The 21,712-nt window shown below is 37.1% G+C and overlaps 1 protein-coding gene across 1 annotated transcript; it reads left to right on the forward strand.

The window, feature by feature from the left end:
* The first annotated feature begins 581 nt into the window (after window positions 1-581).
* On the forward strand, window positions 582-20,065 carry cyp4t8 (cytochrome P450, family 4, subfamily T, polypeptide 8). Its single transcript, XM_039651325.2, has 12 exons — window positions 582-845; window positions 1,405-1,549; window positions 1,647-1,691; window positions 3,683-3,810; window positions 5,852-5,976; window positions 6,052-6,206; window positions 10,819-10,925; window positions 11,065-11,255; window positions 11,766-11,899; window positions 12,859-12,923; window positions 16,175-16,257; window positions 19,787-20,065. Exons 1-12 carry the CDS (start codon window positions 612-614, stop codon window positions 19,962-19,964), a joined length of 1,590 nt encoding a protein of 529 aa, XP_039507259.2. The 5' UTR covers window positions 582-611; the 3' UTR covers window positions 19,965-20,065.
* The last annotated feature ends 1,647 nt before the right edge of the window (window positions 20,066-21,712 follow it).

The following is a 21,712-nucleotide window of genomic DNA, read 5'->3' on the forward strand; positions in this document are numbered from 1 at the left end:
AAATCAAATTTCCAACTTAAACTGTCATAAATCTTGATTGCTTTGGAGCACAGACTTCAGTTTGGTCTCTTTTAAAAACAAAACTTGGCAATAAATTGCAATAAACTGGAAAAAAAAGATTCTAGAAGTGTAATTTTATTATTGTGAAAATTGCACAAAAATACTATTTGTATACGAAATATGTATATTCTGAAAAACTGATAAAATGTAAACAAGCTGTGTTCCAAATTTGAGCATGATATCTTAAAACATGAGTTTCAGTGAGATTTTGTTTGGGCGCAGTACCAAAACATTCCACTAGATAAAATTCTCTTCCCATCCGTTTATGCGCACATTTTTGACCTCAAACTGTAAAAGTGTGTTTTTCACGGCCTTTTCACTTTTTCAGATCATGAACCATTTACTTGTTACAACACTAACACACACCTTTTTTTGGTCTACATGTTTGTGTGTTTTGGTTCCCTGACTTTTTTTCACAGTGTATCCACAACAACTAGCTTTCAGAAAACCTGATGAAATTGTTAATTTGTTATATAAAGGTTGTTTGTTATATCCAGGAGCAGAAAGCCCGTCCCTCTCTCCTCATCACTTCCTCTTTCCCACATCAATCAATGACGACGAAGAGCCAGAGGAGACTGTCTGACAGCCCAGCTCGAGTCATGCCGCTCTACTGGATTCTCCCGTTGAATTTGGAAGCTCTCTCAGTGAATCATGTCTTTACACTCGCACTGCTTCTGTGTTTGGTGATAGTTGTTAAACTACTATTAATGAGGAGGAGGGGAGTGCGAACTATGGAGTCTTTTCCAGGACCACCTGCACACTGGCTCTTCGGACACGTCAGTGAGGTAGCTAAACAACTAACGTTAGGCTACAGAAATGCATGAATAACTCATCAACTAAGTTACCCAAAATATGCTCTAACGTTTTTCTAAGATATGAAATCTTGGGAACACTTTACAATACTGTTTCGTTGTTAATAAATACACAGGAACAAGATCGCAAAATTAACACTCTAACCTACTTAACGTTATAAGAAACTCTAACGATTTAGTAAGAAAGTAGCCTATAGTGCTTAGTCAAATAAGGTAGTTCTTAGCTAATCAATAACAACATGTTTTTTTTGTTGTTTTTTTTGGTTTTTTTTTTTTCAAATTCATGAATATTACAAAATATATGATACGTCCTCTGCATTTGACCTCCTTATCTTGCGAGGACATTAACCTCATGCCTGAGACCTTGTCGATTCACTGCAACTAAACAATTACATTATTGTAAAGCAAAAAACAGAAGAGCCTTGCATTGCACTCACATTCTTCAGTAGGAATTGGAAGAATTCATGTGAGATTAATACCTCTAGAAAGTAATGTTAATAGCAGTTTTTTTTTTATTTTTTTATTTTTATAGTTTAAGCAGGATGGACATGATTTGGAAAAGATCATGAGCTGGGGTAAACAGTATCCATTTGCTTTTCCGCTGTGGTTTGGCCCGTCACTGTCCATTTTGAACATCCACCACCCATCATACGTGAAGACCCTTCTCACCACAACAGGTGCTGGTCTTTGATTCACTGTATAATGATACATTCAGTTTTAATAAATAACCAAAACAAGCATTTTTAAAATGACTTTATATTGCTTTTTTGACAGAACCCAAAGATGACTTTGCATATAGGTTTTTCATCCCTTGGCTAGGTAAGGTTTCACAATAGATCTTATATTGTTCAATAGGTACGCCTTTGGATTTTTCTAGTTTACTTTGTTGTCTAAATACGTTCTGTTTTTGTCAGTTTTTCTGTCATAAACAAATGTAATTTTCACCATCTCAAGTTACCATTCATTCTGTGACATACGTGACATTTTATTATATAAGTGAAAATAGTATTTTCTTTGCACTAAGTGTAAATAGTTGCGAGATGCTATTTATATTTAGTGCATATAGTGTCAGATAGACCTGCTATTTGCTCGTTAGTGTATTATAAAACAGTAGCGATAACAACATATTCAGTATATTGGATTATATTTATTAAAATCAATCATAAACAGACTTATTAGGACATTACTGTCCCTAAAGCTACCCCTAACCCTACCTGTTAAACACTTTAATCCCACTATTAAATACCCATTTGACTCTTTAGCGCCACTTTTTGAATATATATATATATATATATATATATTTTATTACAAATAAACACCTTTTGGAGCTGATATGCGATGGGAAAAGCCAAGGGAGAAGAGAGAGTTCAGAAAAAGGCGATTTAAACTCAAGTCAAAAGCCAATGCCACCCAATCCTGCTATCAAAGGGATGTCTTTTGTATTTTTGTCTGGTTTAATCAGACAATGGTGGATGGAGTTACAGTAGTGTAAATAGCCTCGCCAACAAGGCTGAAATGTAAATAGACACTGTTTTATTTAGAATAAAATTGCAGTCTCATTAAACGGTAACACTTTATATTAACTACACGTTAATAATCATTATTTAAGCATGAGTAAACAGTTAATTCATCATTCATAAAGCATTAATAGACATTAACAAGCAGTTTATAAATACAGCTATACATGCTTTCTTCTTGATATAAAAGCATATCTATAATTTGTTTAATAATTGTATTTTCATCATTTATGAATAATCAATTTATCATTTCTAAATGAAGAATTGCATTTTTTATAAACCAGTTATTTAAGAGTTTTCAGTGGTTCATAAGATTACTTAGAATATGTAAATAAACGATTAATAAACTATTTAAACATCCATACATCTTATCATTCAGACATGGTTACTTAGTGTGTTAATAAATGCTTTATTAACATGTGTTTATGCTGTTATTCAGGGTTAATTATTCGGGTATAGTTATAAAGCATTTAGTAGTGGTCAGTTGACTATGTGTGTGAAGCATTTATAAAGGAGAATTAAAGGCTGATAAATATTTCTATGTTCTGTATCACTGCGTTGTGTTTGTTACATTTCACTGTTTAGAAGATTGATGTGCCTTTAACTCTCTTTTATAAATGCTTTACAAAGCATGAATAGTCCTCAATTTAGATTAGCTCACAAAATAGTTAGCTGACCACCACTAAATGCTTTATAACTACTTGTATTTACTACATTTACTTACATTTTCTAAGTGATCTTATGAATGACTGACAACTCTTAAATAACTGGTTTGTAAATAATGCTAGACTTCAGATAGAAAATATTAATAACAAAGTATAAAAATACAAATATGAACCTGGGTTCGATATTTTCAAAGTATGAAAATATAGCTGTATTTATAAGCTGCTTATTAATGTCTATTAATGCTTTATAAATTATCAATTAACTGTTTACTCATGCTTAACTAATGATTAATAGCGTGCAGTTATTATAAAATGTTACCCATTAATCATTTATTTTAGTATTTTAACCATTTTATGTATCTTAAATTTACACAAATAATATGTTCGTGCTTATTGTCAAATGTGACAAAATTATATCTAAAAACTACATTTTTCGTATAAAGCACTTGACAATGTTGTCCCCATGGCAAACGAAGACAAACTTTATAATGAATTTTTTTATACTGTGACATCTGTAGGGCAGTTTATTAAAACAGATTATTTTTCACATTTTGTCTCTGGGTTTGGAACAGAACAATGAAATCTACACATCACCCTGTTATCACGTAACTCTTCACTGTCTCCTCAGGCGATGGCTTGCTTGTGTCTGCCGGAGAGAAATGGTTTCGGCACAGACGACTCCTCACTCCTGGTTTCCATTATGATGTTTTGAAGCCTTATGTGAAACTTATTTCTGATTCAACTGAAGTCATGCTTGTACGTTTAAGGCACTTGTTTAGTGTGTATTTTTCTATGCTAAAATACTTTGGGCCAGATTTACTAACAGCTCCAGCACAAACACTCTTTTGCTGTTAAAAAAAAAATACTTTTAGGATTTACTAAAGACACGCAGTGAAAAGTGAGTGCTGAAAAGGCTATTTTTGCTGCCAAAGTTGTTTATGTTCCTAAGTGTGTTCTCCGAAGTGTCCCTTAGTAAGCATCTTAAGACGCTGCCTCTTACGTTCGACGTTACAAAGGTGCTGTCCCAGGTGAAGGTGTCAAAAGAGCTTAAGTTTTGCAGAATAAAAAAATTTACATGGACTAAACGGCTCCGCGGTCGGCGCCTTCTTTGATTCAATACAAGGACATGTTGGATCGCCATATTTGGTTGCTTACTGGACACCACCATGCTTACCCATTTATAGATCTTAGCCATTTAGAGCCAAATTGATGCCAGATTTCAAGTATCAAAAGTGATTGCCTATTTAAAGCTTTAGTGACATTACGAAATAGGCTAATTACCACCATATTAGTTTTGATACCAAATAAAGTCAACTTCATAAATAGGCTTGTATCCATTGCAAACACATTTTATTATTAGTCTTAAAATGTCCATAACATAAAATCATTGTTGAGCCTCAACATTGTCAACATAGTAGTTTGACTTACTGCGCTGATTTGTAAAGACTACTGCACAGTGGCGGCCACTAGCGTGTTGTCAGAGCTCAAACAACGCTAAAAGAGAGCTTACGAATGGTCCAGACCAACCTTACGAAAGTGTGACTTACAGAAGATATACTTAGCGTACGAACGTGTTGGGAATCGTGCCATAAGGTTAAGAGAAAAAATTAAGGAATATTGTAGGTTAAGAACTACTTCGAGATAAGAACGTTTTGGGGAACCGGACCCTGGTAAGGTTATCTTAAACTTAAGAATAAATGTTCTTTGAGCAGTGTTGGGTAAGTTACTCTAAAAAAAGTAATTAATTACTAGTTACTAATTACCTCTTCAACAGTCTAATTAGATTACTGTACTAATTACTCTCTCTAAAAAGTATTTAATTAATTTAATTACTTTCAAAATCCCATATCAATCTCAACCAGCTGAATAATACAAGGATAGACATGAATCTGTTTTAATTCTTTCACATAAATACTATAAAATTGCATGAATTATCCTTAAACAGACCAAGGTTGTGGAGGTTACATTATAAAAACATACTTTTTAACATCAGACAATACATTTTGATGTTAAACCCACTATTGTTTTATGTCTGATCACACTTTTTTCACACATATTTTACAATAATTCATACGAATTTGTACAAGTGCGGTCGTACAATTTAGACACCTCATGAAATGCATAGGAATCGCTGTGAGATCGGATTGATCCATACACAGTATTTACCTCAATTACATCAGAAGTAACTGTAATTAAATTACAGATAAATGAAGAGTAATCCCTTACTTAACATTTTCAAGGGAAAAGTAATTAAATTACAGTTAATGTAATGTTACTTGAATGTGTGTTTAAAGTTCACAAGTTGATTTTTTTACTTCATAATCTCAGTATTTCTGCCTTATTAAATTAATACATTGTTGGATAACTGCGTGATTTGTATATGTACATTTCTGAAATCCATAACTTAGACAGTCACCTCTGATAACAGATCACTCTAAATTGTAATGTAGACTTGCATTTTCTGTAAAGCTTCTTTGAAACGGTACGTATTGTGAAAAGCACAATAATAAAAGTGAATTGAATTAATAATGTTCTCACAACATTAGCACAAAAAAATCATTTGTTGTCCTTCAACGTTTTAGTTGGATGTTCATCTAACGTATTTTTAAATGTTACTACTTCAAAAGTAGCATTGCCATAATTTTTTAAACATTCCGAAATAACGTTTTCATAACTTTATGGTTCTTGGACAGTATTTTTGTTAGCTAGGTTGAGAAACCAGTTTGAAAACAGTCATTAGTTTTGTAATTCCTTATTGTCATTTGTGCACTTTAAATGATTTTTTCTGTTCTTTTAGGATAAGTGGGAAGGTTATGCCAAATCAGAAGAGTCATTTGAAGTGTTTAAGCATGTAAGTCTCATGACCCTGGACAGCATCATGAAATGTGCGTTCAGCTGTAACAGCAACTGTCAGACTGACAGGTGAGTAAATGCTCTTTTACCTCGTCCGTGTGTGTATCCATTACGTATCCTAAAATCTCCCTGATCTCATTACAGTGGAACCAACCCATACACCCAGGCAGTGTTTGACCTCTGCCACCTGGTGAACCTCAGGTTCAGAGTTTTTCCGTACCACTACAAGGCCATATTTCATCTCAGTCCACATGGATACAAATTCAGGAAGGCCGCTGGCATAGCACACAATTATACAGGTGTTGTTACCTTGACAAGCCACAGTTGTGTCCAACTTGAGCAGGCCCACGGGAACCCCACAGCATATGTAATGTAATATTTACATTTTAATCTGAAAACAATTCGATTAATTGTATTCCTCTGAATTTGATGAGGCTCTGGAAATGTTATAATATGGCTTTGTATTACTGTCTAAAAAAAGAAAGAAAGAAAAAAAAAGAGCATTTTCTCACTGACCCAAATGGACTATAGGGGGCTCAACATTTAGTGCTACACCCTTCCTTCAAGACTCTTGCTTGTGGATTTGAGCAGTCTTGCCAGTACATCTGTTTGGCTGACTAATGAAAGACTGAGACACCAGTTCAGGAAACCTGTTTGAAACAAACAGAATTGTGCAGATGTTGTGAAAGATTATATCTGGGCCTGCTCATGGGCTAGTATTTTATCCATATCCATATATATCTTAGTAAAAACCAAAATATACACTACAGGCCCCGATATACTCACAGCGAAGTTTTTTTAGTTCTTTGCTTTGAGGCAAAAAGCAGTTCAAACTTTACCTGTTTGATCTGTGATTTCATATACTAAGTATATTGGGGCCTTATACCATTCAAACAAATGGTGTTTTTTTTTTTTTTTTAAGAAATTAATATTTTTAAGCTGCAAGGATGCATTACATTGATCAAAAGTTACAAAAAATATATTTATAATGCACAATAAAAAAGTGAATTGAATTAATAATGTTCTCACAACATTAGTAGAAAAACATTATATATTGTTCATGGAACATGTTGTCGTTTTAGTTGGATGTTCATCTAACATATTTTTAAATGTTACTACTTGTTCAGAAAACATTCAAAAGTAGCATTGCCATAATGTTGGACATTTTAACTATTCAGAGAACATTCAGAAATAACGTTTTCATAATTGTTGATTGATTGTTCTTGTTAGCTTGGTTGAGAAACCTGTTTGAAAACAGTCACACTCATTTTGCAATTCCTTATTTTGTGAAAGATTATATCTTGGCCTGCTCATGGGCTATTATTTTATCCATACCTGCTATATATCTTAGTAAAAACTAAAATATACACTGCAGGCCTCGATATACTCAAAGCGAAGATCTTTTTCGTTCTTCGCTTTGTGGTAAAAAGAAGTTCAAACTTCACCTGTTTGATCTGTGATTTCGTAAACTAAGTATATCGGGGCCTTACTGTTCAAACAAATGCTGTTTCTTTTTTTTAATACAGAGAAATTAATACATTTAAGCTGCATGGATGCATTACATTGATCAAAAGTGACACAAAAGACATTTATAATGTTATAAAAGATTCTATTTCAAATAAACGCTGTTCCCTTTACTCCGAGTTAAGTCGAGCTTTAGTCACTCCGAGTTACGTCGGATGACGGAGAATGGGGGTTTCGCTTAGAAAGCCTGTCATCTTCGAATATTAAAAAAATGAGCCAATGGCAAAGAAATGCCATGGGTCTGCGGAATTTGCCCGCAGACCACATGGGTTTAAGGAGGATGTGGACGCAAACGCAGCTATGTTTTCGCTTCGGAGCCAAGAGAATCTCTTCACTCCGCAAGCCAAATCCTGAGTATTTTCAGTGACTACATCTCTTCGAGATGAGCGAAATCTCCGGTGTTGGTGTGACGGCGGTATCCAGGGAGTTTCACATTGCCTGGGATCTGAGCAGTGGTCTCCCAGTCTGTGTGTCTCTCCCTGGTCGCTTCAACATCCGCAGAGTTTTTTCCTCTCACTAAAAGAACGTGCACGCGGCATTTCTTTTTAAAGACGCGTCTTTCTAAAGACGATCTGCCCGTGTATTTCTGAGTGCGGTATTGTGATAGATTCAGCTGATGGGCGCGAGCGCTGTTGACGTGTTTGGGCTTTGGGCTCAGACAGTGCTCGTGGGTGTGTCACGTTCTCTTAGTGGGAACATAACCATCGCAATGTAACGGTCGAGACTCAATGAGCTCAATAGAGTGAGAGTCCCCTCATCCACACCCCGATCTATTTTTCTCCATGTGAGGTAATACTTCGGCTGGTGGCCAGGGTGACCTAAGATGTCAGGTCTGGAACTAAACCGACGAAAATTCCTTGGTCCACACCCCGTCTTTCACGTTGCAACCCATGTGGTCCCGAGTGAGTTCGCCGGCCCGCCCGCGGGCCCGCGTTCTCATTCGGTCCCCCAGCTGATGAAATCATGTTTATCGCCGCATCACAAGGTGAGCTAGAGTCCTCTGGTGATGGCTCGTCTGTGCTGCTGTCCTAGCATAACATAGAGTTTGATCCAGAGTTCACAGCTATTCTTTCCCGGGCTGCCACGAGTACCGGTTTGTGTGGAAACTTCTGCCATGTCCCGAGCACTTAAGGCTGATGATTGGTTTTTGGGGGTGGCAAACCCAAATCCTTTCTACCCGGATGTGCATGAAGAGGCCATGAGATCGTGGAAGTCTCCTTTGACTTTTTGCGGCTGCTCAGCAGTCTCTTCCGCCTTCTCTGCCCTCGTAGAGGCCGCAGCCTCGGGTACACTGGGGTTCCCCCCTGTGGAGTGTACTGTGGCAACACTTCTGTGTCCCTACAGCACCTCCACCTGGTGTGACGACCCCCTAAGCACCCCTCCAATGTCGTAGGTTCTTGTCTACTCCGGTGGCGGGGACCTATAGAGCTGCGGGGCAGGCTGCCACCTCACTGTGTGTTATTGCCATCCTCTGGGTGTTCAGTGACATGCACGAGGGTAGGGCTGATTCAGGGCTCATCCTTGAGCTGCCGACCTTACTCTATGAGCGACAAAGGTGACCGCACGCTCCCTGAGTCAGGTGATGTCCACATGCGTGGTCAGACATTTCTGGCTTAGCCTGGTTGATGTGCGCGAGGCTGAGTGAACCAGTTTCCTCAACTTCCCCATATCCCAGGCTGGCCTCTTCGGCGGCGTGGTCGAGGACTCTGCCCAACAGTTCTCGACCGCCCAGAATTGGACTGTGGCTTTTTTGTCTGACCCTGCGGCCTTCTGCTGCCAACCAGCTCCTGGCTCAGACGCCTCAGTCCTGCATGGTTCCTTCTAGTAACCCCCACATGTGTATTTCCCACTGTAAGCCTCTCTGAGCATGTCTTCCCTCGGCAAGCCACCTTGCCACCCCTGGAGTTAAAATTCTAGCCACCCTACGGGTTGGTTACTCCAGTCTTCCTCCATATCAAGTCTCTATGGGCCATATGTGTATTCTTAAGTCCTCCCTTCGGGTAGACATACTGCGGCATACAGGGGTTGGACAATGAAACTGAAACACTGGCCAATGTTGGAGGTTTCACATCTATATGCATGGCGGCCAATCTTCAGAGTGAAGCACGGGTGGATCAGTGATGGTTTGAGCTCCAATATCATGACAATCCTGATTGTATTTGATGGACACGACACTGCCGAGGACTACCAAACCCTTCTGGAGGATCATGAGCACCTGATGCTCAAACCGTGTATCAGTATGATCATGCACCAACACACAGCAAGACTTGTGACAGAAGGGTTTGATGAAGATGAAAGTGACGGTGAACATCTCCCATGGTCTGACAGTCACCAGATCTGAATATTATTGAGGTGTTTTGGAGGAGCGAGTCCACCAGCATCATAGAGTGACCTGGACACTGTTCTGGAAGAGGAACGGCTCATAATCCCTCTGGTCACTGTGAAGGACTTCTATCTGTCAATTGGTGCTGTATTTGGATGCAAAATGAGGCCCTCACCATTCTAACAAATTATTGTGTAGTAAAACCAGGTGTTTCAGTTTTTTTGTCCAACCCCTGTATTTTCCTCTGAGATATGCTCCCCAGTGTACCTTGGTATTCCTGTGCTAAGTAGGACTCTTCGTCCCCGCCAATTTCACGACAGGGGATCAGACTTTCGCAGGGCACTGGAAGACAGCTGTGAAGGTGGCGTGATTACACGGGGGACTCCCATTCTCCGTCATCCGACGTAACTCGGAGTGACTACGAAAGGGAACGCTTCGGTAACCATCATTCCCTGAGCAGGGAACAGAGACATTATGTCTCCCTGCCACTTCCGCTGTACCACTGGGTAGACGCCTGAGTTCAGTCTCTGCTCCTCAGCGAAGACATAGCTGTGTTTGCGTCCGCATCCTACTTTTAAACCCACGTGGTGGGGCGGAGATACGCTATGCAAATTCCGCAGACCCATGGCATTTCTTTGCCATTGGCTCTTTTTTTAATACTTGAAGATGACAGACAGACTTGAAGACTCCGTCTTCCGACGTAACGTCTCCGTTCCCTACTCAGGGAACGAGGGTTACATACGTAACAGAGATGTTCTTTCTGTTGTCAAATAATTCTGAAAAAAATCTGTTTTTAACATTGATAATAATCAGAAATGTTTTTTTAAGCAGCAAATCACCATATTAGAATGATTTCTGAAGGATTATGTGACACTAAAAGCTGGAGTAATGATGCTGAAAATGCAAATATATTCTAATTAAAAACAGTTATTTTAAATAGTACAATTATTTCTGTATTACTGTATTTTTTATCAAATAAATGCAGCCTTAAACTTTTGAAAGGAAGTGTAGGATTTTAACAAGCAAAACTCTAATGTATTTTCAATTTATTTTATTTTTTTTAGCGGAAGTTATCAGAAAGAGGAAGGAAGTCTTGAAGATTGAGAAGGAACAGGGCATTGTTAAAAACCAACGATATTTGGACTTTTTGGATATTCTTCTGTCTGCACGAGTATGATATTCCCAAACACCTACACAACTCTTATATTCTGACTTAAAGAAAATCCTTCATAGCTGATATGTTGTTACCTAATGCATACCGTTGTATTAATTTTAATTTCACGGATTGTAATTTTGTGTGTCTGTCTCAGGACGAGTATCAACAAGGTTTGTCAGATGAGGATATCAGGGCTGAAGTGGACACGTTCATGTTTGAAGGCCATGACACTACAGCCAGTGGAATATCTTGGCTCTTCTACAACCTGGCATGTAACCCTGAGCACCAGGAGAAATGCAGGGTGGAGATCTTACAAGCTCTGGATGGAAAAGACACGCTGGAGTGGTACTGTCATACTGTTATCACTCGAATCATGTCACATTGTGTTGGACAGTTGAGTCAAGTGTAGGTAGAGTAGGATCCAGGGGTGTGTTTCGCGTACAACGCCGTAACTCGATGTTTCACTAGCATAGTACAATTCATCGTTGAAGAAATCAACTAGCTAGTCACGACTGTTTCCCGAAACCATATTGTCACAAAGTGGTCGTTCAACCACGTTGGTTTATGACATCATCACGACGGAGAAATAACTTCTTTTTTCTTTTTTTATAGCTTTTATTTATCAAGTACAAGAAACATGCATGAAGTCTATACAGGAATACAATGTCTTTTCTTTTTTATGAACCTAAATGAGCAACACCCCGCCTCCCTCTCCTCCTCCCTATTCAGCAGGAGAATATGCTATTTTCATTGCAAATCCACTCAATGCATTTCCTCATTATGACTTACTTTAATTGGAAATGCCTTATACACCAACTGTTTCTCTGAGACTGTGTCTCTCTCCTTCTGTTTCAGGGAAGACCTCAATAAAATTCCTCATACCACAATGTGTATTAAAGAATCTCTGCGGCTTTGCCCTCCTGTGCCGGGAATATCCCGAAAGTTGACTAAACCCATGACTTTCTTTGACGGACGGACTGTACCTGAAGGTAATTCTGATCAGCCAGTGACTGTCAAACTCCAAATAGCATAAAAGTATCTTCATAGTAGTCCATATGACTTGTGTGCCAGATTCCAAGTTTTTTAAAGCCATAACAGCTCTCCTAGATTATTCATAATACAAATGTCATTCACATCCACAGATCTAAACCTGGTACGTTCACATTGCACACGAAAGGCAATGTCTTTAGCACCTCTCATTTTTTCTGGGAGTGTGCAAGTACTGTGATTTTTAATGAATAATGGCCAATGTTTCAGTCTGTTCCTCACACAATGGCTATCAGAAGACTAAAGAAGGCAAGTGCACAAGTCGTATACTACTTTTATAGTACTTTTATGGCATTTTGTGGTACGTTTTTGTCATTTTAAAGCATGCCAGTCACTTGGACACCACCCAGTTTTATTGCAAGAAGATATTTGGTTTTACTTTATATTAGGTGTCTTTAACTGTGTACTTGTGTCCATAAAAAGAGTTTGGTACATTACTTCTTGTATTGCAAAATACTAGGTGGTATTGGTATATTTAAGGGTGATTTATTTTAAGGAGTCGTTGTTACAATGTAATTATATATTTAAGTACTGAGTAATATTAAATGAGTAACTACATGTACTTACTATAGGGTTAGGCTAGGATTAGGATGTGGTTTAGGATTAGTTGCGTGTAATTATGCATAATTAAGTTTATTACTATGTTACGTACATGTAAGATATGTAACAAGGACACTGACATGGCTTGTTTTGCCCACCAGTAGGTATGAAGTTGTAAACCTAGTTCACTTGTACACAGACACAATGACCTCTAACTCAGAGAAGCTCTGTTCAAACATTACTTTAGCTGCTTGTTCAGTTACTTGGTATATGCAGCATGACACTGAACATTATCAGCTCATCACAAAACTGGCTAAACACATAACTGCATGCCTTAAACCACTGTTTTACTCTTCCATAGGTTGTACCATTGGAGTTAGCATTTATGGGATCCACATGAATGACACAGTGTGGGAGAATCCACATGTATGAGTGCTTTCTTTACTTCTGAAATATGCATTGCTCACTACAAAACTATCATGGGCGGGTTGTGTAGAATGGAGTGAGGACTCGAGTGCGGAGTCGAAGTGAAGTTTTAATTAAGTGAAACATAAATCAAACAAACCAAACAAAAGAAATCCAGGCCTTAAAAACTAAATCCAAGAACATGACATGGCAGGCACACGACATTACACCCATAACATTAACAACGAACAAGCACAGGACAGCAAACACAGGTAGACTAAATAGGAAGGCAAACAAAGGAGGGTAACGAGGAGGACAGGTGGGACAAATTAACCAATAATTAGATGGGAGGGGCCAAACAATAGACAAGCACATGACAAACTAGACACTGTGACAAAAACATAACATATTGAGTGAAAAATGAAATGGGGTCCAAGTGCTTGAGACGAATTGTGAAGTACTCTATTTGCATTTTTACTTTTAAATACATTTTTCAATGCAAATGATTTTACCAGCATAATCTGATTTGTTGAGTGTGCCTGTCTTTTGCTTTAAAGTCCCCCTGTGGTGAAAATCTTTTTTTTAATGTTGTATGGACATATGTGGTGTTTTTAATATGCTTTAAAACAAACCATGTGCAAATTTATAAGTCGACAGCATTGCTGAGTATTTTCTGAACCAAAGACAGTCTCAAAAACACGGCTTGAAATCTCTGGTGTTTCTGACGTCACAAACTACCTTGTAACCAATCAGGGTTGCGTTTTCCGTACAACGACGTAACTCGATGCTTCACTACCATAGTACGATACATCGTTGAAGAACTCAACTAGCTAGTCACGACCGTTTCCCGAAACCGAAAACATATTGTCACAAAGTGGTCGTTCGACCACGTTGGTTTATGACATCACGCACGTGGTGGAGTAATAACTTATTTTAATGAAACTGTAAGTTTGAGATCGAATTGATGCTATATGTTTTGATATAATTTACAGACATGAGGAATATTTCAAATTTTTCTCAGTTATTTCACTTTATTTCCAGATCAATAATAGGCACGATCCATTTGATGTAGGGTGTCGTGGGGATTCGTAAACGACAACGGGTGTCGGGATGCAAGATTTGATCGTATCATCTTGTATAGTATCTCATAGTGGGCGACAACCTACGTCGCGCCTGCGATGCTTCACGACATCACGATAAAAAGACTAGCATGTTTAATTTTCTTTAACGGTCGTCCACGACGGTTCCGTCACATGTATGAGGTTGACCAATAGGAGCACAGAAGCTTTTCCGTACACAACTTACAAAAATGGCGAAACGAAAGAGAGACAATGGTGCTAACGTTAAAACTAAAAGTAAAAATATATAAGAAAACAATATTTTACCTCAAGTTCTCTTTGGAGGATTGACAACCCATACTGTCCTCTTTGAGCAATCCAGGAACGTGTCCATTGTCAGGTTTTCTTTCTTTTTTACTTTTTTCTGAACACAGGACAGCCAATACAACACTCACCGCTTCATCCATTGTTTGTTTACGTTACTTTCCGGAAGTCACTCGCTAGTTTCGCCTTCTTGAGATATCATGCGCGCTGTTAAAGACGGGTCAGGAAGCAATGTGTAGACTGACATATGTCTTGTCCACGACACAACAAGATTTTAGGAGTCAAAATCGTGTAATCTGACACAGTGACTATCGTAACAGACAAAAAAAAAAATGGTGTAATCTGAACCAGGCATGAGATGTCAAAAGCTCAAGGAAAAATTGATTTCTCAGTTCATCACCCCTTTAAATCTCTTGACAAACTAAAAGACGTAAATTACTTTTGTATGTATTCTAAATAAAAGACACAGGTTGTAATGAATGTCAGCTTGGTTATTTCACTCAAGATAAGGATTTATTAAGTCCACATGTCATGCAATCTAGAAACTGTTTGCGAATGTTCGTTGGAACGATGGTTTCGGGATACACCGACTCATTGAACTGCTGATAACGACAGAACTTGCGACCATAGTTGGGTAACAATGCTTTCGGGAAACGCACCCCTGATCAACGTGTGATCATCAACGAGTGGATCTCTGAGCTGCTGTGAGTGAGTGAAGGCGGGGATCATTTGCATATTGATAGCACCGCGTATACTAAATGAGGCAAGGGTGTAGAGTTATATTCAAGCCACTTTAAGGGTACGCTCACACGACAACGATATGCTTAAATCTGAGAGTTTTCAACGTACAGACGACACCATTGTCAAAACGATCCTCATTCACACGGATACGAATAAGACCGTGTATTCTGCTGCCAGGCCATTAGATGGCTATGAAACACTATAGACTGAACACGTAATGCGCATGACCTCATCGTCTTCAGAGATTTGCATTTTTGTTGTTTAGACGGAGACCATTTTCAAAAACTTGCACTTTGACACTTTCACGTGTAAACGAACGGTCAAAACACATAAACGGTTACGTCTAAACAGTGTCATGTAAACATCCTCGAAGACATTTTTCAAGGAAAAAACGTAAATATGTCATGTTGGTGATCAAAGATAAGTTTTAAGGGATAAAATTATTGACTACAGGGTAGGGCTGTCAAACGATTAATCGCGATTAATCGCATGCAAAATAAAAGTTTGTGTTTACATAATTAATGTGGGTGCACTGTGTATAATTATTTTATATGTATAAATACACACACATGCTTGTATATATTTAAGAAATATTTTCATGTATATACTGTGTATAGATTTATATATAATTTATATTATATATAAATATTTTATGTATAAATAATATTTTTTTCTATATATTTATTATATATATTCTATTAATATTTTTAAATATATATGTATGTGTGTGTATTTATATATATATAAATACATAACAAAATAATTATATACAGTGCACCCACATATATTATAATGTAAACACAAACTTTTATTTTGGATGTGATTAATCGTTTGACAGCCCTACTACAGGGGGACTTTAATGAAAGCAGAACTGGAGCTACATGAAGAAAACCTGATGTGTACAAAGACACATGATCAATGATAGGATTTTTAGATTTTGGTCTCATACTATTGGACCCCACTTTAATATAATCAAAATACCCACAATCAGAACACAACCACATTTTAGCCCCATAATTTTTATGTTTGTAATATTTACTTCATCAAAAGAAAATATAAAAATAAGAGAACAAAACAAGTACATTTCATGTGTTTTTAAAGTCTGTATATAATTCTGTACATGTTTTTAAAATGTTATGTTGTCCACAGGTATTTGATCCATTGAGATTTCTGCCGGAGAACACTGCTAAGCGGTCCCCTCATGCTTTTGTGCCCTTCTCTGCCGGACCCAGGTTTGTAAGACAGCGAGTGTTGAAGAGACATGAGCGGTTTAGCAAGTGGGTCATTCACTCACATATCACTCGCACAGAATAGAGCTGACGTTTGGTTCACTGACCTCATTTCAACCCGCGTGACAACATATAGCAATGAGATTCTGTTCAATGACAGTTAACAAACACAAACATAAAATTACTATACAAGTAGCCTATATTTGCCATGTCACAATACTATATTTCAAGGTTTCTGAACTCGTAAACTAGAGCTGCACAATTCTGGATAAATTGATTTATTTGTTTAAAATAGAGATCAAGATTCTCAATAGAAAACCCAAATAACATGGAATTCACTAGAAGATCAGACAAAATGTGAAATGCTGTAGTCTATTTAAAAAATATTTCGGTTTGACTGAATGTTTCAATGATTTGTGCATAAAGACTTCACTTGTTTCATTATTGGTTGAACAAATCATGAATGAATAATTCAATTGTTTTAACAGTCATCCTTCTGGTGTAATGATGTAATCAATACAATCTTTATTTGAAGCATAAAGTTCGCTTCCAACCATAGACATCAGTGTATATGTCTAAACTTTAAACTTTAATCCCAGTTCTTCTGTGATCATATGCATTATATACACAAGTAATCGTGCAGCTCTATCATATTGTAGACGAACAAACTGAAATTAAAGTCATTATTGACTAAAAAACGTTCCTCTGCTGCAGCCTTTAAACTGTCACCGTCCCGTAAACTAATTATGAAAAACTATATATGTTTAAAGGTCTAAGACTCCTAAATATTTATTTGACTGCTGTTTCTTGCTACAAATTATGTAGGAAGAGTAAATTTTCGACAAGTGTGCGCCTAAAAAAAATCTGTATCATAACAGGAGTTCTGACCAAAAATTTCATAATAAAACATATAATCTAGTATTTTTCAATAAAAAATATAATATTATCCTCTAAAAAGTATTATATATATATATATATATATATATATATAATCCTCTAAAATATAATATTGTCTTTTTGTCTTTTTTATTTTATCACATATTTTAGTAGTTATCATAAACTAGGCATCATTTGAAAGCTTACAAACTCAGAATTCATACTGTGAAAACCGTTTTGAAATAACCATAGCAACGGTACTGTAAATTATTTTATCAGTCTCCTCCCCTTTTGGACATCATTATATTTCACAATTTATAATCAAAACCTTTTCTAATCTTGACAAAACACATATTTTCAGAAAGTTCTAAGTCTCAAGGTTCCAAATTTTGTGACAGAATTGAAATTTGGAGAGAAATGTATTCATTTGTTAAGGCAGAATGTATACAACTAAGTTCAATAGAATGTATGTCACCCGGTGGCTATTTTTTGTACCACTGCTAAACAAAATCTCATGGGAACCTTAAATTTTTGTGATATCAACTTCAAATTTGTGTTAGATATGACTTTGATTTTATAGTAAAATATATCTTGAAAAATATATATTTTATATAAAATAAAAAAATATATAGTACAGTATATTTGATTTACCTGAAATTTAAACTCCCATAACTTCCAATAATCTGCTGAGTGTTTCCTTTAAAAGAAGACCAAACTTAGGTCTTTATTACAAAAAAATCTTGAATTACAACCGTTTAAGCTTGCATTTTAACTGGAGGGGTTATATGCATATATATGTTTTCCATTTTATATATTTAAACAAGTTTTGAATCTCAGCGCAGGTAATTGGCAAGATTATCAGTGAATAAAAGTTGTTGCTATGTTCCCGACTAAAAAATTATCATATTGAAATGGGAATGTAGCGCACAACTGGTGCATTTCAACGATATGGGAAAATAAAGCCCGGGCTATTATTTCAAGTTTACGGTATTCGTTTTGTTCATATTACACTTTTATTGTTAGTTCGAAATAATTTGACAGACAGCATTCGCTGATGTTGATCAAGCTAACGTTAGCGCCATTCAGAGCTGCCAGCTCTCACGAATTCACCGTGAGACACACACAATTGACAGTTAGCAAGCAGGTTAGTTAAGCTCTCAGATTCTGTCAAGTTTATTACGCAATTCAAACAATAAATACCGTTTTGGCACTTGTACATGTTACACGACAGATCCCTAGCGCACATGAACCGTTCGTCTCTACTAGCTAATGGAAAAAGAACCCGAACACTGTTGAAAGATACAGTATGCTACAACTTACCAAAATGTATTCCTCATGCAAAATATCGACCAATCATTTATTGAACTCATCCCTGAACTGAAATGTAGTAGTGGGCTGTATTTCCACACGACTGACATCAGGTTCAAGTACACACACAAGCCGCGCGAGAACTCATCAATTGCAGTTTGGCTGGTGGTAATGTTGCCCGGCCGCATACCGCCTCCCATGGCCGAAACTGGTATTACGATACCTGCCGGGCCGGGGCTAGTAATTTAGCATGCTAATTTAGGTTTATATTTCGGCAGCACTATAACTTGTCAGTTTTTTAATGACATCAATGCACTTATTTCTTCTCATTGTTTTGATGTGTGTAGCTCATTTTTTGAATATTTTTACCTCAATTATTACATATGGCACCTTTAAATGTAACGTCATTTTTACTTATTATTATGCTTGAATTGGATCAAAGGTCTGCATCAAAGACAATGATTAATAAAGTTATATTAAATACATAATGTATATTTATATTCATTTGTTTAATTATTATAAGTTTGCATAATATTCAAAGTTTGCATTTCTCTCTTTTTATTCACATTGAGGAATACTGAATCTGGTTTTGTAAATGCTCAGTCTAGAACTACAATACACTTACTCCCCATTCCTCTCGAGCTGTCAGTCAATGAACGGGAAAACAAAGCAACCTGTGTTACGCATTGAAAAATGAATCTGAATTTAAAAGTAATGTGTTGCTTTACTAGTTACATGAAAAAGTAATCTGATTACATAACTCATATTGTTTGTAATGCGTTACTGGTAAAATCAGCCACAAAAATAAAAGCACTTCTTTTCATCGCCAACTCTTCACTGCTCGTCTTACTTGTGTTGTTAACTCCAAAAGAGCGTTTGCGCTGGCACAAGCTGTTAGTAAATCTGGCCCGACGTGTCTGAACATTACATTTCAATTATCTGTTATTACCCTAATAAGTTCTCATTTTAAATGTATGCTAAAGTGTGTGTGTTTTATTTTATTTTATTTTTTATTTTATTTTTACAATGATGCTTACACTGGAATTCTTGGCACTGACACAAAATGTTTGTTCAATGGTGGAATTTATTTCTTCAATAAGTATGTTAGACACCTAATGTTTAGATAACTAATCTCAGGTTTCTGTTTCATATTATTTCATATTACGTGAATTGCAATGATTTCAGTGAATTACAATGAATTGCAGTAGATTTTGCTACTATATCCAAAATAGTGTTTGTGAAATTGGTGTGAATTTATACATTTCAGAACTAATGCATGTGCTTCAGATAGAAAAAGATGGCGTTTATTAAAATACTAATAAAGCTTCTGATGTATATCTGATTACAGAAACTGCATTGGACAGAACTTCGCCATGAACGAGATGAAAGTAGCAGTGGCGCTGACCTTGAAGAAATATCGCCTCATTAAAGACCCCAAACACACCCCGAAGATGATCCCTCAAGTCGTGCTCAGATCCCTCAATGGCATTCACATCAAGATCAAATCAGTGGAAAATGATTCATGAAAAGATGTGTGTACATTGAGCCTGTTTGACGTGTTGAGAAGAACGACAATGACCTAAAGGAGTAGTTCACTTTAAAAAAAAAACTTTTGCTGATAATTTACTCACCCCCATGTCATCCAAGATATCCATGTCTTTCTTTCTTCAGTCGAAAAGAAATTAAGGTTTTTGATGAAAACATTCCAGGATTTTCTCCATATAATGGACTTCAATGGGAACCAAACGGTTCAAGGTCCAAAAGACAGTTTCAGTGCAAACTGTTCAAAGGGCTTTAAACGACACCAGACGATGAATAATGGTCTTATCTAGCGAAATGATCGCTCATTTCAAAAATAAATAAAAAATGTTACGTTTTATAAGGTCAAATAGTCGCCTTGCTCAGTTCTGTGATGAGCGTTCGTGACTCTCCTGTTCGAACTCGTTCATCAAAACGATCAAATCTTTTTTCGAGTCATTTCGTTCGTTGAATCGTTTTTGACTGAAGAACGAACGACATGGACATCTTGGATGACATGGGGGTGAGTAAATTATTAACAAAAGTTATCAGCACGTAATACGAATGTGCATGCCGTCACTGTTTTCAAAGATTCACGTTTTTGAAGTTTACATGGAGATGATAGCGGTATCGCTTTCAATAACGTGCACTTCGAAACTTATTTACTTCGAAACTGTCGTGTAAATGAACACCTGTACGCTTTAAAGGTTTTCAGTTAAAACAGTGTCGTGTAAGCGCTCCCCAAGTTAATAACTAACGATTTTTACAACGGAAATTAATCCATTAAAAACCTTGAGCCAGACAATGACTTTCTTCTAGATCTGCTGTACATCCAAAACGACCTTTGTTGGATTATTATCACAGTAAAGCCACTTTGAAACAATCTGTGTAGAAAGCTCCATATAAATAAAAGTGACTTGAATTCGCAGTTTTGTCTCTATGGCCCCGTTCACACTGCAGACAAAAGTGGCCCAAATCCAAATCACAAATTTTTTTTTGGGGGGGGGGGGGGGGGGGTCAAGTAACCAGGTCAGACTGATCTGATTTTTTTAATTCAGATTTAGACCACATACATATGTAGTCCTGAATCAGAATCAGATCTGATTTTTTCCAATGTGTCCGCAGTGTGAACAACCAAGGCGGATTTAATGCGACTCTGACGTCGATCTACATTGACATTTGACACAATCATGTGCCGACAACTCCCACCACTCCCGGCTTCGTCTACGCATCCACACAGACCTCTGTATTGAATTTGCAGCCATTAACACGAAAAAGGCCAAAATAGCCAATTCTGCTTTCTTTCTCGTCGTTCTCCTCCTCCTCAGCACCTGCTCATTAATTTTACGACTTCCATTACGCAGACATTCAGAAATAAAAGCGTAAATGCTTACTTCCTCCATAACCACACCAACATTAGTGCAACAGTGTGCTGCGTATGATGTCATCGTTATTGTTCTTTTGCGCATACGGGTTAGATTGAAACATGTTGGAATCAGATATAGGCCACATTTTAAAAGGTAATGTGAACAGCCGAACCAAAAACAATCAGAATTGAGCATTAAGACTGGCGGTGTGAACGGGGCCTTTGATCGCACTTAACTAGCCCAGTTCATTCAATATGGGCCAAGCAGAGCAGCGACCAAGCAAGTAAGAAAGTAGCCACACTTTAAGTATCACCTCCACTTAAAAAAGATGCAATCTCATCCTATTTACATTAAATAAGCCTGCTTCTGATCAGATTTGGGTTTACAGA

This window comes from Pimephales promelas, chromosome 12 (assembly GCF_988280905.1).
Source record: "Pimephales promelas chromosome 12, fPimPro1.hap1.1, whole genome shotgun sequence".
NCBI lineage: Eukaryota > Metazoa > Chordata > Actinopteri > Cypriniformes > Leuciscidae > Pimephales > Pimephales promelas.

Excerpts from the sequence above, each read along its gene's own strand:
- cyp4t8 (XM_039651325.2), top strand. The coding sequence starts at position 612 with ATGACGACGAAGAGCCAGAGGAGACTGTCTGACAGCCCAGCTCGAGTC. Across the intron at positions 11,900-12,858 it reads CGGACGGACTGTACCTGAAG|GTTGTACCATTGGAGTTAGC; the intron begins GTAATTCTGATC and ends ACTCTTCCATAG. Across the intron at positions 16,258-19,786 it reads CCCTTCTCTGCCGGACCCAG|AAACTGCATTGGACAGAACT; the intron begins GTTTGTAAGACA and ends ATCTGATTACAG.